Below are 27,839 nucleotides of genomic sequence, written 5' to 3' on the forward strand. Positions count from 1 at the left end.
CACAAGAACGGTGAGCAAAAATCCCAGAACCACACGGGGGGACCTAGTGAATGACCTGCAGAGAGCTGGGACCAAAGGAACAAAGCCTACCATCAGTAACACACTACGCCGCCAGGGACTCAAATCCTGCAGTGCCAGACGTGTCCCCCCTGCTTAAGCCAGTACATGTCCAGGCCCGTCTGAAGTTTCCTAGAGTGCATTTGGATGATCCAGAAGAGGATTGGGAGAATGTCATATGGTCAGATGAAACCAAAATAGAACTTTTTGGTAAAAACTCAACTCGTCGTGTTTGGAGGACAAAGAATGCTGAGTTGCATCCAAAGAACACCATACCTACTGTGAAGCATGGGGGTGGAAACATCATGCTTTGGGGCTGTTTTTCTGCAAAGGGACCAGGACGACTGATCCGTGTAAAGGAAAGAATGAATGGGGCCATGTATCGTGAGATTTTGAGTGAAAACCTCCTTCCATCAGCAAGGGCATTGAAGATGAAACGTGACTGGGTCTTTCAGCATGACAATGATCCCAAACACACCGCCCGGGCAACGAAGGAGTGGCTTCGTAAGAAGCATTTCAAGGTCCTGGAGTGGCCTAGCCAGTCTCCAGATCTCAACCCCATAGAAAATCTTTCGAGGGAGTTGAAAGTCCGTGTTGCCCAGCGACAGCCCCAAAACATCACTGCTCTAGAGGAGATCTGCATGGAGGAATGGGCCAAAATACCAGCAACAGTGTGTGAAAACCTTGTGAAGACTTACAGAAAACGTTTGACATGTGTCATTGCCAACAAAGGGTATATAACAAAGTATTGAGAAACTTTTGTTATTGACCAAATACTTATTTTCCACCATAATTTGCAAATAAATTCATAAAAAATCCTACAATGTGATTTTCGGGATTTTTTTTTCTCATTTTGTCTGTCATAGTTGACGTGTACCTATGATGAAAATTACAGGCCTCTCTCATCTTTTTAAGTGGGAGAACTTGCACAATTGGTGGCTGACTAAATACTTTTTTTCCCCACTGTATATATATATATATATGGACAAGCAATGACGGAACGGCATGGACTAAGATACAGTAGAATATTATAGAATAGAATAGAGTACATACATATGAGATGAGTAGTGCAAGATATGTAAACATTATTAAAGTGACTAGTGTTCAATTTCTTAAAGTGGCCAGTGATTTCAATAGGCAGCAGCAGCCTCTAATGTGCTATTTAACAGTGTGATGGCCTTGAGATAGAAGCTGTTTTTCCATTCTCTCGGTCCCAGCTTTGATGCACCTGTACTGACCTCGCCTTCTGGATGATAGCGGGGTGAACAGGCAGTGGCTCGGGTGGTTGATGTCCTTGATGATCTTTTTGGCCTTCCTGTGACATCGGGTGCTGTAGGTGTCTTGGAGGGCGGGTAGTTTGCCCCCGGTAATGCGTTCAGCAGACCGCACCACCCTCTGGAGAGCCCTGCGGTTGCGGGCGGTGCAGTTGCCGTACCAGGCGGTGATACAGCCCGACAGGATGCTCTCAATTGTGCATCTGTAAAAGTTTGTGAGGGTTTTAGGTGCCAAGCCAAATTTCTTCAGCCTCCTGACGTTGAAGAGGCTCTGTTGCGCCTTCTTCACCACACTGTCTGCGTGGGTGGACCATTTCAGTTTGTCAGTGATGTGTACGCCAAGGAACTTTAAGCTTTCCACCTTCTCCACTGTGGTTCCGTCAATGTGGATAGGGGGGTGCACCCTCAGCTGTTTCCTGAAGTCCACGATCATCTCCTTTGTTTTGTTGACATTGAGTGAGAGGTTATTTTCCTGGCACCACACTCCCAGAGCCCTCACCTCCTCCCTGTAGGCGGTCTTGTCATTGTTGGTAATCAAGTCTACTACTGTTGTGTCGTCTGCAAACTTGATGATTGAGTTGGAGGCGTGCTTGGCCACACAGTCATGGGTGAACAGGGAGTACAGGAGGGGGCTGAGCACGCACCCTTGTGGGGCCCCAGTGTTAAGGATCAACGAAGTGGAGATGTTGTTTCCTACCTTCACCACCTGGGGGCGGCCCGTCAGGAAGTCCAGGACCCAGTTGCCCAGGGCGGGGTTCAGACCCAGGGCCTCGAGCTTAATGATGAGCTTGGAGGGTACTATGGTGTTGAATGCTGAGCTATAGTCAATGAACAGCATTCTTACATAGGTATTCCTCTTGTCCAGATGGGATAGGGCAGTGTGCAGTGTGATGGCAATTGCATCGTCTGTGGATCTATTGGGGCGGTAAGCAAATTGAAGTGGGTCTAGGGTGACAGGTAAGGTAGAGGTGATATGATCCTTGACTAGTCTCTCAAAGCACTTCATGATGACAGAGGTGAGTGCTACGGGGCAATAGTCATTTAGTTCAGTTACCTTTGCTTTGTTTTAGTCATACAATATATTTATTTGGGCTTCTTGTGATCAATTTGCAGTCTACAAATTATTTGTAATTAGGTTCCAGCCCCTGACCATCTGCTCAAGAGCAAAATCGGCCTGCGGCTGAATCTAGTTGATGATCCCTGCTGTAAAGAAACAAACCATTTAAATGTCTCCTGGCAGTTAGATTTGGAAGGGTGGCCCTGCCAGACTACCTGGCAGGTAACCTCTTTGCCTAATTGCGCATGGGCAAAAGTGTCGTGTGATTATCTGGCTAATAGCAGCTAGTTAGCTAAAGTAAAGCTCGATGACGAAAGTTAATTCTTGGTCCTTAAAGATATTTAAAAACGTGTTCTATGATGTTTCATATATTTCGTTCATATAGATAAGTATCAAGTAAGTTAGCTAGCTAATCACTCTTTCAAACCATTTGAGTCAGCTTTCCTTGTTATTAGCGTTACATTAGCAGGTCGCTAGCTGTATCTGCGTCATAATTCTGTATTCATGGTGGCAACTTATAAATGTTTTGTTAAAAGCATGTCCCATACACCACGTACTCCGTTATTTCTTGTGTGATAGTGTTAATATAACAGAGATTTATATTTACCGGTTCGTTTTTTAGCAGAAACAACTTGCGTTTCGACAGTCGGCGCCGCCATGTTTTTGGTGCATGTGGGAGCCAGAAAGGCAGCAGTAATCAAATGCAGAGTGCCATCGATGTGTGATAATCGAGCAGCGTATTGCTGTCCGTGGTTCTGAATCTCTATTGACACGAGTTGATAGAAAATGTCGCATTTGTTCAGAATGAAATAGTAATATATGATTTTTATTTCATTAACAGTAACCTTCATTTTTAGCAACATTATCAAATCAAACTTTTGTAGATCTCTCGCTCCATCACAAGTTACAGATGTAGGATCTTAATTTGAGCCAGTTTGCTACAGCAGGAAATACATCCTGCTGCAACCAGAAATATGAATTATTATGTGGATTATAATTAATGGACATTTTTGTATGGGGTTGATACATTTTTCGTTAGGCAAATCAACAAACTTTAGAAGCTCTTTTAAAACCTCAACACACTACAAGTTTGCGTTTCCTGCCTTGTAGGAAAATTCTCAGCAACAAAAAGGTGATCAAATTAAGATCCTACATCTGTATGAATATATCCCAGTAATTGTAATTGTAAGAGGACTCATAACATTTTCACCTCCTGTCTGTGCCATTGCTGTTCAGTGAGAATCTGGCTATGAATGAGACAGGGAAGGGACAGAAATGACTCACAAAATATCATGCCTACAAGAATTGAGAGAATTGAGATAGCTGCAGTGAAAATCACACTGCCTTATTTAGCAACAACATTTCCCATGTTCCCTGCTGCTTATTTTTTTCCCATACAGTGTTGTTGTCTCAAGTGTATTCTTTCCTGTAGGCCTACATATACTTTAGTATGTAAAATATGCCTACAGCAAGCTACCTTTCTTGAAATAAAATGTTTATGACAATGGGAGCTTGCTTGCTGTCAACTCCTGCATTTTCTTCCATGTTATTGAAGTAAGTCTTCCATTAATTGTGCTGCACAGTTGTAAGTACAGTCACAACCCATTGGGCACAGATGTCAATTCAACGTTGGTTCAACAAAATTTCATTGAACAACATTGATTCAACCAGTGATCCTGACTGGATACAGTGTTATCTTACATTTTAGCAGACACTCTTATCAAGAGCGACTTACAGTTAGTGAGTGCATACATTTTTCATACTGGCCCCTCGTGGGATTCGAACCCACAACCCTGGCATTGCAAGCGCCATGCTCTACCAACTGAGCTACACCTGGCCCTTATCTGCAACCATTGTTATGAGTCCTCTTACCATAGCAACAGTAACCATTGAGACTAATTGGCTGTAAAAGTCTCTCCTCTTGGGAAAACTACAGTCACAGTCACACTATGGCACAGGGCACCAGCAGCACAGTACAAAGCAACACAACACATACAGTACTGTGCTGGCCTCCAGCCTCCAACATCTATCAGCTGGCCATCTGTACCATAGAAGGATCATTCTAATTATATGGTCTATATTCACCACCCTGAATCTCACTGTGCTCTCTGCCAGGAAATACATTTCATTCAAATGTTTAGGTAACTTCATTTACATTAAGTTTAGGACATTATACTTGTTGTGTGGGTTGTTGTTTTTTGTTGATTGCCATGCACGTCCTCCCTAGCCCTGTGAAACCATTACCCCTAATCAAATTGTATTAGCTCTGATCTTGGAACCTTGAAGCCTGAGATTTTAAAATGTAAATTCTCATGAAATCTTGAATAGGTCTTCTACAGTATTACACCTTGGCTATCAGTAAGAAATATCAAAAACACCATTTATTTTCTTCAAATATTAGAAGAAGAACAGTGGGCCGGTATATCCTTATACATTACTTGTATAGGTGAGAAATTGTCCCCATCAATTCATTTACATTTTAGTCATTCAGCAGACACTCTTATCCAGAGCGACTTACAGTTAGTGAATGCATACATGTTTTTTTATACTGGCCCCCCGTGGGAAACGAACCCACATCCTCGCCGGCCAAACCCTCCCCTACCTTGGACCAATTGTGCGCCGCCCATCTGTCTCCCGGTCGCGGCCGGCTGCAACAGAGCCTGGACTCGAACCAGGATCTCTAGTGGCACAGCTAGCACTGCGATGCAGTGCCTTAGACCACTGCGCCACTCATGTTTTCAGTAAACACCAACAAGTACACTGTGATCATACCAAAACATAAAAACATTTCAACTAAGCTACAAATGTTTCCCTGAGAGAGAGAGAGAGAGAGAGAGAGAGAGAGAGAGAGAGAGAGAGAGAGAGAGAGAGAGAGAGAGAGAGAGAGAGAGAGAGAGAGAGAGAGAGAGAGATGGCCAAGGAATTGGTACACTAGTGGTCATGTGTTAATCATGCTTGTAGTTGTACCAACCACATTTCTAAACCAAATTCCAGCATCTCTCAGAGCCTGCAGCAAATTAAGGATCTTGATGAGTAGGCTAACATATGTGAAGAAAACGAGCTATTAAATTGAGTTACATAAGTTATTGTGTGTTTTATTTGGCACTGTTAATTTGTGTGAATAACATTGCCCTCTAAACACGAAATTGGAATGTAGTTGATAATAAGATAATTTTAATATTTTCCCTTCAATTGGAGGGCTGAACATTCAGAGTTTACCAGCAAACACCGGAGAAAACGGTAGAAGCCTACATAGAGACGGACCGAGAGGGTGCAATGATGAGCCAGAGCAGACCCACAGCTCTACTTTCTCTAGCCTACATTGAGCGCAGGATGGCGAAAGTCTACATTCTCTGAGGAAGAGGCGTAAATTGAAAGGTCCTCACAGATAAGACCGGAGAACGGCAGGAATTTTACTGCAGCTCCCAAACACTACGGGAAAGCGCGGGAATATATTATTGAAGGGATTTATACGGAACGAAAGTCATCGAAGTCCACGTTTTTAATCAGGATTTGAGGACCCAGCGCCTAATCCGACTTCAGAGACGAAATGTGAATCTAAATAACTTCTGTTAATGAAAGATTTGAACGAATATGATATGATCCATCCTACTTCGTTCGAGAAGGAATTTAGATTGCCCTTTTAAAATTATTAACTCTCTAAAAATGGTGATAGCTGTTTTGCGTTAATTTAAAGTGAGTGTAAAAATGATGGTTATCAAGGATTGAAACGAGCTGTAAGGGGCCTCTCACAAGGTCGAACACCAGAGTTATTTTGCTTTTGAAAGGATATTTTCAATGCATTCCAAATCATGCTTGAAAAGGTCCTTACCATAGACTAGTCTACTCAACGGGATGAGAGGAGACTAACGTTCGTTGACTATTTTATACATGACAACTGAATGTTTTGGCTGGACCGCGACGGCGAGAAGAGGAGCTACATTAGATCCATCATAAAACAAATAAACATTTAAAACTTTTATTTTGATAACTTCGAAACTAGAGAGCGCACGTTTAGTCTGGAATACAAGAACAGATGATTCTCAAAAGACAGAGGACGACATAAATCTTCCACCATGTTCAAAGGGGGTAAGTGTGCTTTAACTTTTTATCATCATCAATCCGACTGGCAGCAATTAGTTATTATTGTGCCAACAACACCTTGTGCTTGTTCAGTAAATGCATCATGCATTTTCCTCCACTGAATAGTGCGCAAATGCTTAGTTGACAACAAGGTGTTATCATGTCTGCTGCTATGGGTGATGAAAAATATGTTATGATGATACACCAGCATGGTAGGCTAATGCTAGTTTTGAGCGAGAACGTGACAATTTATTGCGACGATGACATGGTTTCCAGATTTGCACAACATGAAGCCCTGTGTGCGCGAGGCTGGCGGGAATGAAATATTCAGACATAGGCCTACCACGAATACTATGCTTGATGTTAACGGCTGATGCCGCACTGCAGTTTATGAGTTGTGCCCGGTCTCTGTCTCTGATAAGCATTATGTGCGCTCTGATTATTGCATTCTTGGGCATTGATCTAGGGCTGGCTAGGTGATGCAGACAAGACAGGCACGGCATACGGCTTCATGAATTGTATTTTTGGGTGGTCATTAACCAGAACAAAATATGTTCCTCCTACATTGACAGTCACTCCTGACTTTATATAGTGATTGAGGACTACATAGAATTCAAACATTGATTTATGCTGACAATGTCACGACCTGAACCACTCCTGACCACACATGAACAGAAATTGAACTCTGTCTATCCCCTTGTCATTCAACACACACACGCGCGCGCACGCACACGCACACACACACACACACACACAATTTCCATATTCTCATTGAATTTGTTATAATGAGTAGCAATGGACAATGCAATGTTAATGCCCTACTAATACCATTGTAATTGGTCTGTTGGTTTTGATGTGATCTTTCTGATGGTTTGCTCTCTTGATCATTTGACTCCTTTGATTGTTTCAATATCAAGATGATGTAATTGAAGAAAGATCATTTCTAAAATCTTTCTTCATTATACTTCTGACAAAATGGTTCCCCTCATTTAGCCCAGCATCAATAAAAGGCCACTGTTTGGCTTTCAACTACTGTATGTGTCACTGCATTGTTCTCACCTCCTTTAATGCATGCAGCACTACTGTAACTCTCCCTGACAGTCATCATCAGATTGATTATTGATCCAGGGTTGGAAATGTGACATCTCAATGATGAACTCACATAGCCAGTAACTAACTGTCTGTGCTTCAAGTACCCTGACCAATATCATGAACTGAACAGACTCTTAGAATCAGGTTAGCTAGGAATTCACTGTTGAGTCTGGAGATGGAGTACCCCATCCACTTAAAACAGGAGGTTACAGATGTAGGATCTTAATTTGAGCCAGCAACAGGAAATGTGAATTATTATGTGGATTATAATTCATGACCATTTTGTAAGGGTTGATACATTTTTCATACGGGAAAATCAAGTCGAATTTCAAAGTGGAAATTACAAACTTCAGAAGCCTTTTTAAACCTCAAATACACTACAAGTTTTTCAAATTAAGATCCTACATATGTAGTTTAATACTGAGGGAGTTAGAACAGAGTGTTTTAGTGCATAATGTATGACTGAATGCCAGGCCACTCTGCATACTGTCTGTCAGCTGCAGTTTTCATGGTCATGTAAATGCTGCTCATGGTCATTGGGTGGCTATTACTGTGGGACACTTTATACCTGTATTTGCTGTGCAGGATACTAACCCACAATGAGAAGACTTCACATAACATGCATGGCATTAATACTGTACAAGCATGACCAAGATAGTCTGGATAGCTGGAAAAAAATAGTTTGGCCAAGAAACATACAATTGTTTTATTACAAATGTATTAACACATTTGCAATAAAATGTAATGACAATTTAAATTATTAATTAGAAAATTGGGTTGGTACTCTTGAATGTGCTTTCTTGCTTTTGAAGTCATTTAAACTAGTTCTCCATTTGAGATATTGGGTTGGGGGGTGATGTGTCATGAAAGAAATATTTCAAAAAGTTAATGGGAAGAAATATAGATTTCACAGTATGCCAAAAATCCCTCCAGTCAGAATAGACTGTGGATGAGGCATCAGCCAGCTTTGACAGGAACAATTCAGAGGTTCTTAGGTGGGTTTGAGATATGTTCCTGGAACAACACATTGTGGGGAGCCTGGCTGATGCATCCGGCCTGACATTTGGTGTGTGACACATTTCCCATTCAAAGTGAGTAACTGAGAGTGTGGAGTGACACGATGACAGTAGAAGCACTCCTCAGGTTGACGAGAAGTCGTGACTAGCTGTGTAATTATTACCATGTGATTAGCCTCGGAAACCCTGGCTTCTCACGTTCTGTTCCAATAGTTGAGTCAACGAGACAAGATTTGGAAGGACGGCCACATGAGACTACCAAGTAATGGACTGGAGCTGAACAGGGCGTCATGGGTATTGGCATTACACACCTTTTTTCACCAAATGGATGATTTATATGTAGCTGCACTAGAGTAGTAAGCCTACCAACCTGATCTGAATTTTGTTGATGTTGTATGGAATCCAAAGTAGGTCTGGTCAATAAGCCGACATGATGTGGAAATGTTCTCTGTCTAGACATGCAGTACACTAGCTATGTATGCAAAGTGATGCAGGGGTGCCATGCCAGTCCTATCTGTGTGTTAACAGCATGTGTGTCTGAGTTTGCTGTCCCTGTTTTAGATTTCTGTCCCTATCACTAATCCCTGTGTGTGTGGCCCTCTTGCTCAGTGCTAGTGGTCTGTTACCCTTCCCTGCTTCCTGAGTTACAGTGTCGCAGCTGGTGGTTTCTGATTACTATGCAGGTTATATTCTCTCTCTCTCTCTCTCTCTCTCTCTCTCTCTCTCTCTCTCTCTCTCTCTCTCTCTCTCTCTCTCTCTCTCTCTCTCTCTCTCTCTCTCTCTCTCTCTCTCTCTCTCTCTCTCTCTCTCTCTCTCTCTCTCTCTGTGTTTCTCTCTCTGTCTCTCTGTGTTTCTCTCTCTGTCTCTCTCTGTGTTTCTCTGTCTCTCTCTCTCTGTGTTTCTCTCTCTGTCTATCTGTCTGTCTGTTTCTCTCTCTCTCTGCCTCTCTCTCTCCACACCCATTCATCCATGGAACAGACACTTGGGAGATATGTCAGAGTAGTGCTGCGATAGATAGAAGGAGGTGTGATGTCCACTGCATATACTCTGCTATGATGTGCTATAATTGCTGGTGCATGTCACTCAGGCTTATAGGGGGGCTGGATACAGGCTTTCCATTGCCATTTTGAGACTTTCCTGTCTTTACGCATTCACGATCTCATGCACACACCTACATCCACACAGACAAGTACACGCACACACATGCACACACGCACACGCACATGCACACACTCACACACACACACACACACACACACACACACACACACACACACACACACACACACACACACACACACACACACACACACACACACACACACACACACACACACACACCCTTGCCCATTGACATTCTGTATGCACTATACCCACAGATTTCCCCATGTTTGTACTTTTCATTTCTGTTCATCCTCTGCATAAAGAAGACATTCAGATTCAGATTGACAAGGTTGTTACACAATATCTCATTGGGAAATGTGTCTGCATCAACATAAAGCACTGCTCAGACTCAGATACTGTAATGAATGTACTTTGAAAGTACAAAACATTGCAGATCTAGCCTAACTGTACTCTGTTGTTGAATGAATGCTAATTATTGGAAAATTGTGATCATTCTCCCTCTCAAATACAGCATCTAAGACAAACAAAAGCCCATCGCTTCCTTCATCATTCAGCTCCATCACCACAGAATATACAGAGATAATTGTTTGAGCAATCAAATTTAGTAGCATTGAGTAATCACACTTTGTAAATCATCTCTAATTATGTGCCAGAGTAGTAGCACATTGCCTATTGAGTTGGCCCTGTTGTTTTCCAATACAGGCAGTGCATGGTGGAAGGGACAAATGAGAGGATTTGCCAATAATGATCCCAGTGGAACACGATGTAAAGGAGTAAGGAAAACACCTGTGGCCCCAGTCAGTCAGCTCTCAGTCTCCAGCCCTGCCCTGCCTACTCCCAGGGCTCAGTGTGTGGGTCCTAGGGAACTCAGCTCAGCCTTACAGCTCCCAGTCAGTCAGCTCTCAGTCTCCAGCCCTGCCCTGCCTACTCCCAGGGCTCAGTGTGTGGGTCCTAGGGAACTCAGCTCAGCCTTACAGCTCCCAGTCAGTCAGCTCTCAGTCTCCAGCCCTGCCCTGCCTACTCCCAGGGCTCAGTGTGTGGGTCCTAGGGAACTCAGCTCAGCCTTACAGCTCCCAGTCAGTCAGCTCTCAGTCTCCAGCCCTGCCCTGCCTACTCCCAGGGCTCAGTGTGTGGGTCCTAGGGAACTCAGCTCAGCCTTACAGCTCCCAGTCAGTCAGCTCTCAGTCTCCAGCCCTGCCCTGCCTACTCCCAGGGCTCAGTGTGTGGGTCCTAGGGAACTCAGCTCAGCCTTACAGCTCCCAGTCAGTCAGCCCTCAGTCTCCAGCCCTGCCCTGCCTACTCCCAGGGCTCAGTGTGTGGGTCCTAGGGAACTTAGCTCAGCCTTACAGCTCCCAGTCAGTCAGCTCTCAGTCTCCAGCCCTGCCCTGCCTACTCCCAGGGCTCAGTGTGTGGGTCCTAGGGAACTCAGCTCAGCCTGACAGCTCCCAGTCAGTCAGCTCTCAGTCTCCAGCCCTGCCCTGCCTACTCCCAGGGCTCAGTGTGTGGGTCCTAGGGAACTCAGCTCAGCCTTACAGCTCCCAGTCAGTCAGCTCTCAGTTTCCAGCCCTGCCCTGCCTACTCCCAGGGCTCAGTGTGTGGGTCCTAGGGAACTCAGCTCAGCCTTACAGCTCCCAGTCAGTCAGCTCTCAGTCTCCAGCCCTGCCCTGCCTACTCCCAGGGCTCAGTGTGTGGGTCCTGGGGAACTCAGCTCAGCCTTACAGCTCCCAGTCAGTCAGCTCTCAGCAGCACTAGGGAGACAAACTGATCAAATAAACAACTATCAACCTCTCAGGCAAGAGTCTCTCCATGACTATCTGTCTGTCAGAGATGGTTTTTCACCCAGAGATGTGTCCCTGTCTAGAGAGATAATATAATCTCCTAGACGTCACCAGTCACCAGTCTAGATACCTTCAGCAGAGGTCTAGACTCACAGTCTGTCATTGTCACTGAAGGACAAACAGCAGTCTGGCCAGAGCTGAAATCACATAGACAGTACCCCGAGGCAAAGCCTCCTCAGAGCAGTGATTTGATATCACCATGGATTTACACAGTACAGTATCTGACTCTAAATACCCATCTGTCACTTTGTGTGGAGAACATTCAGACAGCCAGGCCAAATGAGGGAACTTGTTCTGTGAGTTATATTTAAAGAGGCCATTTGAATAGAACATAATATTCTCCTAACATGTTGTCATGATTGCACTACAATTTATTGTGATGCAAAGTATTCCTGTGGTTGTGGATTGTGGGCTAGGTATCAGGCGTGCTGTGGGTTTAGGGCTGGGTATGAGGTGTGCTGTGGGTTTAGGGCTGGGTATGAGGTGTGCTGTGGGTTTAGGGCTGGGTATGAGGCGTGCTGTGGGTTTAGGAATGGGAATGAGGCATGCTGTATGTTTAGGGCCTTCCTGTAGCTCAGTTGGTAGAGTATGGCGCTTGCAACGCCAGGGTTGTGGGTTCGATTCCCATGGGGGGCCAGTATGAAAAATGTATGCACTCACTAACTGTAAGTCGCTCTGGATAAGAGCGTCTGCTAAATGACTAAAATGTAAAATGTATGAGGCGTGCTGTGGGTTTAGGACTGGGTATGAGGCGTGCTGTGTGTTTAGGACTGGATATGAGGCGTGCTGTGGGTTTAGGGCTGGGTATGAGGTGGGTTTAGGGCTGGGTAGAGAGGAGTGATGTGGGTTTAGGGCTGGGTAGAGAGGAGTGCTGTGGGTTTAGGGCTGGGTAGAGAGGAGTGCTGTGGGTTTAGGGCTGGGTAGAGAGGAGTGCTGTGGGTTTAGGGCTGGGCATGAGGCGTAATGTGGGTTTAGGGCTGGGTATGAGGCGTGCTGTGGGTTTAGGGCTGAGTAGAGAGGAGTGCTGTGGGTTTAGGGCTGGGTAGAGAGGAGTGCTGTGGGTTTAGGGCTGGGTAGAGAGGAGTGCTGTGGGTTTAGGGCTGGGTAGAGAGGAGTGCTGTGGGTTTAGGGCTGGGTAGAGAGGTGTGCTGTGGGTTTAGGGATGGGTAGAGAGGTGTGCTGTGGGTTTAGGGCTGGGTAGAGAGGAGTGCTGTGGGTTTAGGGCTGGGTAGAGAGGAGTGCTGTGGGTTTAGGGCTGGGTAGAGAGGAGTGCTGTGGGTTTAGGGCTGGGTAGAGAGGTGTGCTGTGGGGTTAGGGCTGGGTTGAGAGGAGTGCTGTGGGTTTAGGGCTGGGTAGAGAGGAGTGCTGTGGGTTTAGGGCTGGGTAGAGAGGAGTGCTGTGGGTTTAGGGCTGGGTATGAGGCGTGCTGTGGGTTTAGGGCTGGGTAGAGAGGCGTGCTGTGGGTTTAGGGCTGAGTAGAGAGGAGTGCTGAGGGTTTAGGGCTGGGTAGAGAGGAGTGCTGTGGGTTTAGGGCTGGGTAGAGAGGAGTGCTGTGGGTTTAGGGCTGGGTATGAGGCGTGCTGTGGGTTTAGAGCTGGGTATGAGGCGTGCTGTGGGTTTAGGGCTGGGTAGAGAGGAGTGCTGTGGGTTTAGGGCTGGGTATGAGGCGTGCTGTGGGTTTAGGGCTGTGTATGAGGTGTGCTGTGGGTTTAGGGCTGAGTAGAGAGGAGTGCTGTGGGTTTAGGGCTGGGTAGAGAGGAGTGCTGTGGGTTTAGGGCTGGGTAGAGAGTGCTGTGGGTTTAGAGCTGGGTATGAGGTGTGCTGTGGGTTTAGGGCTGGGTAGAGAGGAGTGCTGTGGGTTTAGGGCTGGTTAGAGAGGAGTGCTGTGGGTTTAGGGGCTGGGTAGAGAGGAGTGCTGTGGGTTTAGGGCTGGGTAGAGAGGAGTGCTGTGGGTTTAGGGCTGGGTAGAGAGGAGTGCTGTGGGTTTAGGGCTGGGTAGAGAGGAGTGCTGTGGGTTTAGGGCTGGGTAGAGAGGAGTGCTGTGGGTTTAGGGCTGGGTAGAGAGGAGTGCTGTGGGTTAAGGGGCTGGGTAGAGAGGAGTGCTGTGGGTTTAGGGCTGGGTAGAGAGGGAGTGCTGTGGGTTTAGGGCTGGGTAGAGAGGTGTGCTGTGGGTTTAGGGCTGGGCATGAGGCATGCTGTGGGTTTAGGGCTGGGTAGAGAGGAGTGCTGTGGGTTTAGGGCTGGGTAGAGAGGAGTGCTGTGGGTTTAGGGCTGGGTAGAGAGTGCTGTGGGTTTAGAGCTGGGTATGAGGTGTGCTGTGGGTTTAGGGCTGGGTAGAGAGGAGTGCTGTGGGTTTAGGGCTGGGTAGAGAGGAGTGCTGTGGGTTTAGGGCTGGGTAGAGAGGTGTGCTGTGGGTTTAGGGCTGGGTAGAGAGGAGTGCTTTGGGTTTAGGGCTGGGTAGAGAGGAGTGCTGTAGGTTTAGGGCTGGGTAGAGAGGAGTCCTGTGGGTTTAGGGCTGGGTAGAGAGGAGTGCTGTGGGTTTAGGGCTGGGTAGAGAGTAGTGCTGTGGGTTTAGGGCTGGGTAGAGAGGAGTGCTGTGGGTTTAGGGCTGGGTAGGGATGAGTGCTGTGGGTTTAGGGCTGGGTAGAGAGGAGTGCTGTGGGTTTAGGGGCTGGGTGAGAGAGGAGTGCTGTGGGTTTAGGGCTGGGTAGAGAGGTGTGCTGTGGGTTTAGGGCTGGGTATGAGGCGTGCTGTGGGTTTAGGGCTGGGTAGAGAGGCGTGCTGTGGGTTTAGGGCTGGGTACAGAGGAGTGCTGTGGGTTTAGGGCTTGGTATGAGGCGTGCTGTGGGTTTAGGGCTGGGTAGAGAGGAGTGCTGTGGGTTTAGGGCTGGGTAGAGAGGTGTGCTGTGGGTTTAGGGCTGGGTAGAGAGGAGTTCTGTGGGTTTAAGGCTGGGTAGAGAGGAGAGCTATTGGTTTAGGGCTGGGTACAGAGGAGTGATGTGGGTTTAGGGCTTGGTATGAGGCGTGCTGTGGGTTTAGTGCTGGGTAGAGAGGAGTGCTGTGGGTTTAGGGCTGGGTAGAGAGGAGTGCTGTGGGTTTAGGGCTGGGTAGAGAGGTGTGCTGTGGGTTTAGGGCTGGGTAGAGAGGTGTGCTGTGGGTTTAGGGCTGGGTATCAGGAGTACTGTGGGTTTAGGGCTGGGTAGAGAGGTGTGCTGTGGGTTTAGGGCTGGGTAGAGAGGTGTGCTGTGGGTTTAGGGATGGGTAGAGAGGTGTGCTGTGGGTTTAGGGCTGGGTAGAGAGGAGTGCTGTGGGTTTAGGGCTGGGTAGAGAGGAGTGCTGTGGGTTTAGGGCTGGGTAGAGAGGAGTGCTGTGGGTTTAGGGCTGGGTAGAGAGGGTGTGCTGTGGGGTTAGGGGCTGGGTTGAGAGGAGTGCTGTGGGTTTAGGGGCTGGGTAGAGAGGGAGTGCTGTGGGTTTAGGGCTGGGTAGAGAGGAGTGCTGTGGGTTTAGGGCTGGGTATGAGGCGTGCTGTGGGTTTAGGGCTGGTTATGAGGCGTGCTGTGGGTTTAGGGCTGAGTAGAGAGGAGTGCTGAGGGTTTAGGGCTGGGTAGAGAGGAGTGCTGTGGGTTTAGGGCTGGGTAGAGAGGAGTGCTGTGGGTTTAGGGCTGGGTATGAGGCGTGCTGTGGGTTTAGGGCTTGGTATGAGGCGTGCTGTGGGTTTAGGGCTGGGTAGAGAGGAGTGCTGTGGGTTTAGGGCTGGGTAGAGAGGAGTGCTGTGGGTTTAGGGCTGGGTATGAGGCGTGCTGTGGGTTTAGGGCTGTGTATGAGGTGTGCTGTGGGTTTAGGGCTGAGTAGAGAGGAGTGCTGTGGGTTTAGGGCTGGGTAGAGAGGAGTGCTGTGGGTTTAGGGCTGGGTAGAGAGGAGTGCTGTGGGTTTAGGGCTGGGTAGAGAGGTGTGCTGTGGGTTTAGGGCTGGGTTGAGAGGAGTGCTGTGGGTTTAGGGCTGAGTAGAGAGGAGTGCTGTGGGTTTAGGGCTGGGTAGAGAGGAGTGCTGTGGGTTTAGGGCTGGGTATGAGGCGTGCTGTGGGTTTAGGGCTGGTTATGAGGCGTGCTGTGGGTTTAGGGCTGAGTAGAGAGGAGTGCTGTGGGTTTAGGGCTGGGTAGAGAGGTGTGCTGTGGGTTTAGGGCTGGGTAGAGAGGAGTGATGTGGGTTTAGGGCTGGGTATGAGGCGTGCTGTGGGTTTAGGGCTTGGTATGAGGCGTGCTGTGGGTTTAGGGCTGAGTAGAGAGGAGTGCTGTGGGTTTAGGGCTGGGTAGAGAGGAGTGCTGTGGGTTTATGGCTGGGTAGAGAGGAGTGCTGTGGGTTTAGTGCTGGGTATGAGGCGTGCTGTGGGTTTAGGGCTGGGTATGAGGCGTGCTGTGGGTTTAGGGCTGTGTATGAGGTGTGCTGTGGGTTTAGGGCTGAGTAGAGAGGAGTGCTGTGGGTTTAGGGCTTGGTAGAGAGGAGTGCTGTGGGTTTAGGGCTGGGTAGAGAGGAGTGCTGTGGGTTTAGGGCTTGGTAGAGAGGTGTGCTGTGGGTTTAGGGCTGGGTAGAGAGGAGTGCTGTGGGTTTAGGGCTGGGTAGAGAGGAGTGCTGTGGGTTTAGGGCTGGGTAGAGAGGAGTGCTGTGGGTTTAGGGCTGGGTAGAGAGGTGTGCTGTGGGGTTAGGGCTGGGTTGAGAGGAGTGCTGTGGGTTTAGGGCTGAGTAGAGAGGAGTGCTGAGGGTTTAGGGCTGGGTAGAGAGGAGTGCTGTGGGTTTAGGGCTGGGTAGAGAGGAGTGCTGTGGGTTTAGGGCTGGGTATGAGGCGTGCTGTGGGTTTAGGGCTGGGTATGAGGCGTGCTGTGGGTTTAGGGCTGGGTAGAGAGGAGTGCTGTGGGTTTAGGGCTGGGTAGAGAGGAGTGCTGTGGGTTTAGGGCTGGGTATGAGGTGTGCTGTGGGTTTAGGGCTGAGTAGAGAGGAGTGCTGTGGGTTTAGGGCTGGGTAGAGAGGAGTGCTGTGGGTTTAGGGCTGGGTAGAGAGTGCTGTGGGTTTAGAGCTGGGTATGAGGTGTGCTGTGGGTTTAGGGCTGGGTAGAGAGGAGTGCTGTGGGTTTAGGGCTGGGTAGAGAGGGAGTGCTGTGGGTTTAGGGCTGGGTAGAGAGGTGTGCTGTGGGTTTAGGGCTGGGTAGAGAGGAGTGCTGTGGGTTTAGGGCTGGGTATGAGGCGTGCTGTGGGTTTAGGGCTTGGTATGAGGCGTGCTGTGGGTTTAGGGCTGAGTAGAGAGGAGTGCTGTGGGTTTAGGGCTGGGTAGAGAGGAGTGCTGTGGGTTTATGGCTGGGTAGAGAGGAGTGCTGTGGGTTTAGTGCTGGGTATGAGGCGTGCTGTGGGTTTAGGGCTGGGTATGAGGCGTGCTGTGGGTTTAGGGCTGTGTATGAGGTGTGCTGTGGGTTTAGGGCTGAGTAGAGAGGAGTGCTGTGGGTTTAGGGCTTGGTAGAGAGGAGTGCTGTGGGTTTAGGGCTGGGTAGAGTGCTGTGGGTTTAGAGCTGGGTATGAGGTGTGCTGTGGGTTTAGGGCTGGGTAGAGAGGAGTGCTGTGGGTTTAGGGCTGGTTAGAGAGGAGTGCTGTGGGTTTAGGGCTGGGTAGAGAGGAGTGCTGTGGGTTTAGGGCTGGGTAGAGAGGAGTGCTGTGGGTTTAGGGCTGGGTAGAGAGGAGTGCTTTGGGTTTAGGGCTGGGTAGAGAGGAGTGCTGTGGGTTAAGGGCTGGGTAGAGAGGAGTGCTGTGGGTTTAGGGCTGGGTAGAGAGGAGTGCTGTGGGTTTAGTGCTGGGTAGAGAGGTGTGCTGTGGGTTTAGGGCTGGGCATGAGGCATGCTGTGGGTTTAGGGCTGGGTAGAGAGGAGTGCTGTGGGTTTAGGGCTGGGTAGAGAGGAGTGCTGTGGGTTTAGGGCTGGGTAGAGAGGTGTGCTGTGGGTTTAGGGCTGGGTATGAGGCGTGCTGTGGGTTTAGGGCTGGTTATGAGGCGTGCTGTGGGTTTAGGGCTGAGTAGAGAGGAGTGCTGTGGGTTTAGGGCTGGGTAGAGAGGTGTGCTGTGGGTTTAGGGCTGGGTAGAGAGGAGTGATGTGGGTTTAGGGCTGGGTATGAGGCGTGCTGTGGGTTTAGGGCTTGGTATGAGGCGTGCTGTGGGTTTAGGGCTGAGTAGAGAGGAGTGCTGTGGGTTTAGGGGCTGGGTAGAGAGGAGTGCTGTGGGTTTATGGCTGGGTAGAGAGGAGTGCTGTGGGTTTAGTGCTGGGTATGAGGCGTGCTGTGGGTTTAGGGCTGGGTATGAGGCGTGCTGTGGGTTTAGGGCTGTGTATGAGGTGTGCTGTGGGTTTAGGGGCTGAGTAGAGAGGAGTGCTGTGGGTTTAGGGCTTGGTAGAGAGGAGTGCTGTGGGTTTAGGGCTGGGTAGAGAGGAGTGCTGTGGGTTTAGGGCTTGGTAGAGAGGTGTGCTGTGGGTTTAGGGCTGGGTAGAGAGGAGTGCTGTGGGTTTAGGGCTGGGTAGAGAGGAGTGCTGTGGGTTTAGGGCTGGGTAGAGAGGAGTGCTGTGGGTTTAGGGCTGGGTAGAGAGGTGTGCTGTGGGGTTAGGGCTGGGTTGAGAGGAGTGCTGTGGGTTTAGGGGCTGAGTAGAGAGGAGTGCTGAGGGTTTAGGGCTGGGTAGAGAGGAGTGCTGTGGGTTTAGGGCTGGGTAGAGAGGAGTGCTGTGGGTTTAGGGGCTGGGTATGAGGCGTGCTGTGGGTTTAGGGCTGGGTATGAGGCGTGCTGTGGGTTTAGGGCTGGGTAGAGAGGAGTGCTGTGGGTTTAGGGCTGGGTAGAGAGGAGTGCTGTGGGTTTAGGGCTGGGTATGAGGTGTGCTGTGGGTTTAGGGCTGAGTAGAGAGGAGTGCTGTGGGTTTAGGGCTGGGTAGAGAGGAGTGCTGTGGGTTTAGGGCTGGGTAGAGAGTGCTGTGGGTTTAGAGCTGGGTATGAGGTGTGCTGTGGGTTTAGGGCTGGGTAGAGAGGAGTGCTGTGGGTTTAGGGCTGGGTAGAGAGGAGTGCTGTGGGTTTAGGGCTGGGTAGAGAGGTGTGCTGTGGGTTTAGGGCTGGGTAGAGAGGAGTGCTGTGGGTTTAGGGCTGGGTATGAGGCGTGCTGTGGGTTTAGGGCTTGGTATGAGGCGTGCTGTGGGTTTAGGGCTGAGTAGAGAGGAGTGCTGTGGGTTTAGGGGCTGGGTAGAGAGGAGTGCTGTGGGTTTATGGCTGGGTAGAGAGGAGTGCTGTGGGTTTAGTGCTGGGTATGAGGCGTGCTGTGGGTTTAGGGCTGGGTATGAGGCGTGCTGTGGGTTTAGGGCTGTGTATGAGGTGTGCTGTGGGTTTAGGGCTGAGTAGAGAGGAGTGCTGTGGGTTTAGGGCTTGGTAGAGAGGAGTGCTGTGGGTTTAGGGCTGGGTAGAGTGCTGTGGGTTTAGAGCTGGGTATGAGGTGTGCTGTGGGTTTAGGGCTGGGTAGAGAGGAGTGCTGTGGGTTTAGGGCTGGTTAGAGAGGAGTGCTGTGGGTTTAGGGCTGGGTAGAGAGGAGTGCTGTGGGTTTAGGGCTGGGTAGAGAGGAGTGCTGTGGGTTTAGGGCTGGGTAGAGAGGAGTGCTGTGGGTTTAGGGCTGGGTAGAGAGGAGTGCTGTGGGTTAAGGGCTGGGTAGAGAGAGGAGTGCTGTGGGTTTAGGGCTGGGTAGAGAGGTGTGCTGTGGGTTTAGTGCTGGGTAGAGAGGTGTGCTGTGGGTTTAGGGCTGGGCATGAGGCATGCTGTGGGTTTAGGGCTGGGTAGAGAGGAGTGCTGTGGGTTTAGGGCTGGGTAGAGAGGAGTGCTGTGGGTTTAGGGCTGGGTAGAGAGGTGTGCTGTGGGTTTAGGGCTGGGTAGAGAGGTGTGCTGTGGGTTTAGGGCTGGGTATCAGGAGTACTGTGGGTTTAGGGCTGGGTAGAGAGGTGTGCTGTGGGTTTAGGGCTGGGTAGAGAGGAGTGCTGTGGGTTTAGGGCTGGGTATGAGGCGTGCTGTTGGTTTAGGGCTTGGTATGAGGGCGTGCTGTGGGTTTAGGGGCTGAGTAGAGAGGAGTGCTGTGGGTTTAGGGCTGGGTAGAGAGGAGTGCTGTGGGTTTAGGGCTGGGTAGAGAGGAGTGCTGTGGGTTTAGTGCTGGGTATGAGGCGTGCTGTGGGTTTAGGGCTGGGTATGAGGCGTGCTGTGGGTTTAGGGCTGTGTATGAGGTGTGCTGTGGGTTTAGGGCTGAGTAGAGAGGAGTGCTGTGGGTTTAGGGCTGGGTAGAGAGGAGTGCTGTGGGTTTAGGGCTGGGTAGAGAGGAGTGCTGTGGGTTTATGGCTGGGTAGAGAGGAGTGCTGTGGGTTTAGTGCTGGGTATGAGGCGTGCTGTGGGTTTAGGGGCTGGGTATGAGGCGTGCTGTGGGTTTAGGGCTGTGTATGAGGTGTGCTGTGGGTTTAGGGCTGAGTAGAGAGGAGTGCTGTGGGTTTAGGGCTTGGTAGAGAGGAGTGCTGTGGGTTTAGGGCTGGGTAGAGTGCTGTGGGTTTAGAGCTGGGTATGAGGTGTGCTGTGGGTTTAGGGCTGGGTAGAGAGGAGTGCTGTGGGTTTAGGGCTGGTTAGAGAGGAGTGCTGTGGGTTTAGGGCTGGGTAGAGAGGAGTGCTGTGGGTTTAGGGGCTGGGTAGAGAGGGAGTGCTGTGGGTTTAGGGCTGGGTAGAGAGGAGTGCTGTGGGTTTAGGGCTGGGTAGAGAGGAGTGCTGTGGGTTAAGGGCTGGGTAGAGAGGAGTGCTGTGGGTTTAGGGCTGGGTAGAGAGGTGTGCTGTGGGTTTAGTGCTGGGTAGAGAGGTGTGCTGTGGGTTTAGGGCTGGGCATGAGGCATGCTGTGGGTTTAGGGCTGGGTAGAGAGGAGTGCTGTGGGTTTAGGGCTGGGTAGAGAGGAGTGCTGTGGGTTTAGGGCTGGGTAGAGAGGTGTGCTGTGGGTTTAGGGCTGGGTAGAGAGGTGTGCTGTGGGTTTAGGGCTGGGTATCAGGAGTACTGTGGGTTTAGGGCTGGGTAGAGAGGTGTGCTGTGGGTTTAGGGCTGGGTAGAGAGGAGTGCTGTGGGTTTAGGGCTGGGTATGAGGCGTGCTGTTGGTTTAGGGCTTGGTATGAGGCGTGCTGTGGGTTTAGGGCTGAGTAGAGAGGAGTGCTGTGGGTTTAGGGCTGGGTAGAGAGGAGTGCTGTGGGTTTAGGGCTGGGTAGAGAGGAGTGCTGTGGGTTTAGTGCTGGGTATGAGGCGTGCTGTGGGTTTAGGGCTGGGTATGAGGCGTGCTGTGGGTTTAGGGCTGTGTATGAGGTGTGCTGTGGGTTTAGGGCTGAGTAGAGAGGAGTGCTGTGGGTTTAGGGCTGGGTAGAGAGGAGTGCTGTGGGTTTAGGGCTGGGTAGAGAGTGCTGTGGGTTTAGAGCTGGGTATGAGGTGTGCTGTGGGTTTAGGGGCTGGGTAGAGAGGAGTGCTGTGGGTTTAGGGCTGGTTAGAGAGGAGTGCTGTGGGTTTAGGGCTGGGTAGAGAGGAGTGCTGTGGGTTTAGGGCTGGGTAGAGAGGAGTGCTGTGGGTTTAGGGCTGGGTAGAGAGGAGTGCTGTGGGTTTAGGGCTGGGTAGAGAGGAGTGCTGTGGGTTAAGGGCTGAGTAGAGAGGAGTGCTGTGGGTTTAGGGCTGGGTAGAGAGGAGTGCTGTGGGTTTAGGGCTGGGTAGAGAGGTGTGCTGTGGGTGTAGGGCTGGGCATGAGGCATGCTGTGGGTTTAGGGCTGGGTAGAGAGGAGTGCTGTGGGTTTAGGGCTGGGTAGAGAGGAGTGCTGTGTGTTTAGGGCTGGGTAGAGAGTGCTGTGGGTTTAGAGCTGGGTATGAGGGTGTGCTGTGGGTTTAGGGCTGGGTAGAGAGGAGTGCTGTGGGTTTAGGGCTGGGTAGAGAGGAGTGCTGTGGGTTTAGGGCTGGGTAGAGAGGTGTGCTGTGGGTTTTGGGCTGGGTAGAGAGGAGTGCTTTGGGTTTAAGGCTGGGTAGAGAGGAGTGCTGTAGGTTTAGGGCTGGGTAGAGAGGAGTGCTGTGGGTTTAGGGCTGGGTAGAGAGGAGTGCTGTGGGTTTAGGGCTGGGTAGAGAGGAGTGCTGTGGGTTTAGGGCTGGGTAGAGAGGAGTGCTGTGGGTTTAGGGCTGGGTAGGGATGAGTGCTGTGGGTTTAGGGCTGGGTAGAGAGGAGTGCTGTGGGTTTAGGGCTGGGTAGAGAGGAGTGCTGTGGGTTTAGGGCTGGGTAGAGAGGTGTGCTGTGGGTTTAGGGCTGGGTATGAGGCGTGCTGTGGGTTTAGGGCTGGGTAGAGAGGCGTGCTGTGGGTTTAGGGCTGGGTACAGAGGAGTGCTGTGGGTTTAGGGCTTGGTATGAGGCGTGCTGTGGGTTTAGGGCTGGGTAGAGAGGTGTGCTGTGGGTTTAGGGCTGGGCATGAGGCATGCTGTGGGTTTAGGGCTGGGTATCAGGAGTACTGTGGGTTTAGGGCTGGGTATCAGGAGTGCTGTGGGTTTAGGGCTGGGTAGAGAGGTGTGCTGTGGGTTTAGGGCTGGGTATCAGGAGTGCTGTGGGTTTAGGGCTGGGTAGAGAGGTGTGCTGTGGGTTTAGGGCTGGGTAGAGAGGAGTGCTGTGGGTTTAGGGCTGGGTAGAGAGGTGTGCTGTGGGTTTAGGGCTGGGTATCAGGAGTGCTGTGGGTTTAGGGCTGGGTAGAGAGGTGTGTTGTGGGTTTAGGGCTGGGTAGAGAGGTGTGCTGTGGGTTTAGGGCTGGGTAGAGAGTGGTGCTGTGGGTTTAGGGCTGGGTAGAGAGGTGTGCTGTGGGTTTAGGGCTGGGTAGAGATGTGTGCTTTGGGTTTAGGGCTGGGTAGAGAGGTGTGCTGTGGGTTTAGGGCTGGGTAGAGAGGTGTGCTGTGGGTTTAGGGCTGGGTAGAGAGGTGTGCTGTGGGTTTAGGGCTGGGTAGAGAGGAGTGCTGTGGGTTTAGGGCTGGGTATCAGGAGTGCTGTGGGTTTAGGGCTGGGTAGAGAGGTGTGCTGTTCGTTTAGGGCTGGGTAGAGAGGTGTGCTGTGGGTTTAGGGCTGGGTAGAGAGGAGTGCTGTGGGTTTAGGGCTGGTAGAGAGGAGTGCTGTGGGTTTAGTGCTGGGTATCAGTAGTGCTGTGGGTTTAGGGCTGGGTAGAGAGGTGTGCTGTGGGTTTAGGGCTGGGTAGAGAGGTGATCTGTGGGTTTAGGGCTGGGTAGAGAGGAGTGCTGTGGGTTTAGGGCTGGGTAGAGAGGAGTGCTGTGGGTTTAGGGCTGGGTAGAGAGGTGTGCTGTGGGTTTAGGGCTGGGTAGAGAGGAGTGCTGTGGGTTTAGGGCTGGGTATGAGGCGTGCTGTGGGTTTAGGGCTGGGTATGAGGCGTGCTGTGGGTTTAGGGCTGGGTAGAGAGGAGTGCTTTGGGTTTAGGGCTGGGTAGAGAGGAGTGCTGTGGGTTTAGGGCTGGGTATGAGGCGTGCTGTGGGTTTAGGGCTGTGTATGAGGTGTGCTGTGGGTTTAGGGCTGAGTAGAGAGGAGTGCTGTGGGTTTAGGGCTGGGTAGAGAGGAGTGCTGTGGGTTTAGGGCTGGGTAGAGAGTGCTGTGGGTTTAGAGCTGGGTATGAGGTGTGCTGTGGGTTTAGGGCTGGGTAGAGAGGAGTGCTGTGGGTTTAGGGCTGGGTAGAGAGGAGTGCTGTGGGTTTAGGGCTGGGTAGAGAGGTGTGCTGTGGGTTTAGGGCTGGGTAGAGAGGTGTGCTGTGGGTTTAGGGCTGGGTAGAGATGTGTGCTTTGGGTTTAGGGCTGGGTAGAGAGGTGTGCTGTGGGTTTAGGGCTGGGTAGAGAGGTGTGCTGTGGGTTTAGGGCTGGGTAGAGAGGTGTGCTGTGGGTTTAGGGCTGGGTAGAGAGGAGTGCTGTGGGTTTAGGGCTGGGTATCAGGAGTGCTGTGGGTTTAGGGCTGGGTAGAGAGGAGTGCTGTGGGTTTAGGGCTGGGTAGAGAGGAGTGCTGTGGGTTTAGTGCTGGGTATCAGTAGTGCTGTGGGTTTAGGGCTGGGTAGAGAGGTGTGCTGTGGGTTTAGGGCTGGGTAGAGAGGTGTGCTGTGGGTTTAGGGCTGGGTAGAGAGGAGTGCTGTGGGTTTAGGGCTGGGTAGAGCGGAGTGCTGTGGGTTTAGGGCTGGGTAGAGAGGTGTGCTGTGGGTTTAGGGCTGGGTAGAGAGGAGTGCTGTGGATTTAGGGCTGGGTATGAGGCGTGCTGTGGGTTTAGGGCCGGGTATGAGGCGTGCTGTGGGTTTAGGGCTGGGTAGAGAGGAGTGCTTTGGGTTTAGGGCTGGGTAGAGAGGAGTGCTGTGGGTTTAGGGCTGGGTATGAGGCGTGCTGTGGGTTTAGGGCTGTGTATGAGGTGTGCTGTGGGTTTAGGGCTGAGTAGAGAGGAGTGCTGTGGGTTTAGGGCTGGGTAGAGAGGAGTGTTGTGGGTTTAGGGCTGGGTAGAGAGTGCTGTGGGTTTAGAGCTGGGTATGAGGTGTGCTGTGGGTTTAGGGCTGGGTAGAGAGGAGTGCTGTGGGTTTAGGGCTGGGTAGAGAGGAGTGCTGTGGGTTTAGGGCTGGGTAGAGAGGTGTGCTGTGGGTTTAGGGCTGGGTAGAGAGGAGTGCTGTGGGTTTAGGGCTGGGTATGAGGCGTGCTGTGGGTTTAGGGCTTGGTATGAGGCGTGCTGTGGGTTTAGGGCTGAGTAGAGAGGAGTGCTGTGGGTTTAGGGCTGGGTAGAGAGGAGTGCTGTGGGTTTAGGGCTGGGTAGAGAGGAGTGCTGTGGGTTTAGTGCTGGGTATGAGGCGTGCTGTGGGTTTAGGGCTGGGTATGAGGCGTGCTGTGGGTTTAGGGCCGGGTAGCGAGGAGTGCTGTGGGTTTAGGGCTGGGTAGAGATGAGTGCTGTGGGTTTAGGGCTGGGTATGAGGCATGCTGTGGGTTTAGGGCTGGGTATGAGGCGTGCTGTGGGTTTAGGGCTGTGTATGAGGTGTGCTGTGGGTTTAGGGCTGAGTAGAGAGGAGTGCTGTGGGTTTAGGGCTGGGTAGAGAGGAGTGCTGTGGGTTTAGGGCTGGGTAGAGAGTGCTGTGGGTTTAGAGCTGGGTATGAGGTGTGCTGTGGGTTTAGGGCTGGGTAGAGAGGAGTGCTGTGGGTTTAGGGCTGGTTAGAGAGGAGTGCTGTGGGTTTAGGGCTGGGTAGAGAGGTGTGCTGTGGGTTTAGGGCTGTGTAGAGAGGAGTGCTGTGGGTTTAGGGCTGGGTAGAGAGGAGTGCTGTGGGTTTAGGGCTGGGTAGAGAGGAGTGCTGTGGGTTTAGGGCTGGGTAGAGAGGAGTGCTGTGGGTTTAGGGCTGGGTAGAGAGGAGTGCTGTGGGTTTAGGGCTGGGTAGAGAGGAGTGCTGTGGGTTTAGGGCTGGGTAGAGAGGAGTGCTGTGGGTTTAGGGCTGGGTAGAGAGGTGTGCTGTGGGTTTAGGGCTGGTAGAGAGGAGTGCTGTGGGTTTAGGGCTGGGTATGAGGCGTGCTGTGGGTTTAGGGCTTGGTATGAGGCGTGCTGTGGGTTTAGGACTGAGTAGAGAGGAGTGCTGTGGGTTTAGGGCTGGGTAGAGAGGAGTGCTGTGGGTTTAGGGGCTGGGTAGAGAGGAGTGCTGTGGGTTTAGTGCTGGGTATGAGGCGTGCTGTGGGTTTAGGGCTGGGTATGAGGCGTGCTGTGGGTTTATGGCCGGGTAGAGAGGAGTGCTGTGGGTTTAGGGCTGGGTAGAGAGGAGTGCTGTGGGTTTAGGGCTGGGTAGAGATGAGTGCTGTGGGTTTAGGGCTGGGTATGAGGCATGCTGTGGGTTTAGGGCTGGGTATGAGGCGTGATGTGGGTTTAGGGCTGTGTATGAGGTGTGCTGTGGGTTTAGGGCTGAGTAGAGAGGAGTGCTGTGGGTTTAGGGCTGGGTAGAGAGGGAGTGCTGTGGGTTTAGGGCTGGGTAGAGAGTGCTGTGGGTTTAGAGCTGGGTATGAGGTGTGCTGTGGGTTTAGGGGCTGGGTAGAGAGGAGTGCTGTGGGTTTAGGGCTGGTTAGAGAGGAGTGCTGTGGGTTTAGGGCTGGGTAGAGAGGTGTGCTGTGGGTTTAGGGCTGGGTAGAGAGGAGTGCTGTGGGTTTAGGGCTGGGTAGAGAGGAGTGCTGTGGGTTTAGGGCTGGATAGAGAGGAGTGCTGTGGGTTTAGGGCTGGGTAGAGAGGAGTGCTGTGGGTTTAGGGCTGGGTAGAGAGGTGTGCTGTGGGTTTAGGGCTGGGCATGAGGCGTGCTGTGGGTTTAGGGCTGGGTAGAGAGGAGTGCTGTGGGTTTAGGGCTGGGTAGAGAGGAGTGCTGTGGGTTTAGGGCTGGGTAGAGAGGAGTGCTGTGGGTTTAGGGCTGGGTATCAGGAGTGCTGTGGGTTTAGGGCTGGCTAGAGAGGTGTGTTGTGGGTTTAGGGCTGGGTAGAGAGGTGTGCTGTGGGTTTAGGGCTGGGTAGAGAGGTGTGCTGTGGGTTTAGGGCTAGGTAGAGATGTGTGCTGTGGGTTTAGGGCTGGGTAGAGAGGAGTGCTGTGGGTTTAGGGCTGGGTAGAGAGGTGTGCTGTGGGTTTAGGGCTGGGTAGAGAGGTGTGCTGTGGGTTTAGGGCTGGGTAGAGATGTGTGCTGTGGGTTTAGGGCTGGGTAGAGAGGAGTGCTGTGGGTTTAGGGCTGGGTATCAGGAGTGCTGTGGGTTTAGGGCTGGGTAGAGAGGTGTGCTGTGGGTTTAGGGCTGGGTAGAGAGGTGTGCTGTTGGTTTAGGGCTGGGTAGAGAGGTGTGCTGTGGGTTTAGGGCTGGGTAGAGAGGTGTGCTGTGGGTTTAGGGCTGGGTAGAGATGTGTGCTGTGGGTTTAGGGCTGGGTAGAGAGGAGTGCTGTGGGTTTAGGGCTGGGTATCAGTAGTGCTGTGGGTTTAGGGCTGGGTATCAGGAGTGCTGTGGGTTTAGGGCTGGGTAGAGAGGTGTGCTGTGGGTTTAGGGCTGGGTAGAGAGGTGTGCTGTGGGTTTAGGGCTGGGTAGAGAGGAGTGCTGTGGGTTTAGGGCTGGGTAGAGAGGAGTGCTGTGGGTTTAGGGCTGGGTAGAGAGGAGTGCTGTGGGTTTAGGGCTGGGTAGAGAGGTGTGCTGTGGGTTTAGGGCTGGGTAGAGAGGAGTGCTGTGGGTTTAGGGCTGGGTAGAAAGGTGTGCTGTGGGTTTAGGGCTGGGTAGAGAGGTGTGCTGTGGGTTTAGGGCTGGGTAGAGAGGTGTGCTGTGGGTTTAGGGCTGGGTAGAGAGGTGTGCTGTGGGTTTAGGGCTGGGTAGAGAGGAGTGCTGTGGGTTTAGGGCTGGGTAGAGAGGTGTGCTGTGGGTTTAGGGCTGGGTAGAGAGGTGTGCTGTGGGTTTAGGGCTGGGTAGAGAGGTGTGCTGTGGGTTTAGGGCTGGGTAGAGAGGTGTGCTGTGGGTTTAGGGCTGGGTAGAGAGGTGTGCTGTGGGTTTAGGGCTGGGTAGAGAGGTGTGCTGTGGGTTTAGGGCTGGGTAGAGAGGTGTGCTGTGGGTTTAGGGCTGGGTATCAGGAGTGTGGAGGAGAATATAGAGTAGAGCAGAAACATAAAGACTGATCCCTTAAATCTTTCTAAGCTCCCTGAAAAATAGAAAGCAAATCCAGGGTGAGAACGGTGTTGCCAATCCTAATCTGACGCTTGTTTAAAAATGTATATTTTAAGACTCTCTTCATGTCTCTTTTGATAAGGTTGATTTAGAAGAAAAAAACCAAAATAAATAAATAATAATAATAATAATAATAATAATAATATATACATATATATATATATATATATATATATATATAACACACACACACACTTGCCCATGCACACTCATACACACACATCTCTAATTTCCCTTTTTTAGTCTACCCTCCAATACAAATCTGGGTCGGGCAATCAAAAACTTTCGAGCAGACTGATTTGTCTATTTGTAGTCTATCTGACCCTGTCCATATAAGACAGCATCTCAGGTAGTTGACAGAGTATTACCTCTCATTGGAGAGTTGAGGCTCAAGCATTACACTGCTATGCTACACACCTCTGACTCTGACAGTGCATGCCAAACAGCTTATTTAGCAAAAGGAGATTCATCCAATCATATGGCCAGTTACTGAGTGGCCGATACATGATGGTGTTACCATGGTAGCCTCTGGTA

The 27,839-nt window shown here is 51.0% G+C and overlaps 1 protein-coding gene and 1 pseudogene across 1 annotated transcript in view; one reads left to right on the forward strand and one right to left on the reverse strand.

The window, feature by feature from the left end:
- Nucleotides 1-3,047, reverse strand: part of LOC121559853 — a 70,523-nt pseudogene extending 67,476 nt beyond the window's left edge.
- Nucleotides 3,048-5,633: 2,586 nt separating this feature from the next.
- The window catches only part of LOC121559863 (reticulon-4 receptor-like 1), a 191,573-nt gene continuing 169,367 nt past the window's right edge, over nucleotides 5,634-27,839 (forward strand). The window contains exon 1 of the mRNA XM_041872934.1: nucleotides 5,634-6,477. Within this exon, the coding sequence (XP_041728868.1) occupies nucleotides 6,465-6,477 (13 nt within the window). The 5' untranslated portion in view covers nucleotides 5,634-6,464. The remainder of the gene's footprint in view (nucleotides 6,478-27,839) is intronic.

This window comes from Coregonus clupeaformis, chromosome 5, assembly GCF_020615455.1.
Source record: "Coregonus clupeaformis isolate EN_2021a chromosome 5, ASM2061545v1, whole genome shotgun sequence".
Taxonomy (NCBI): Eukaryota; Metazoa; Chordata; class Actinopteri; order Salmoniformes; family Salmonidae; genus Coregonus; species Coregonus clupeaformis.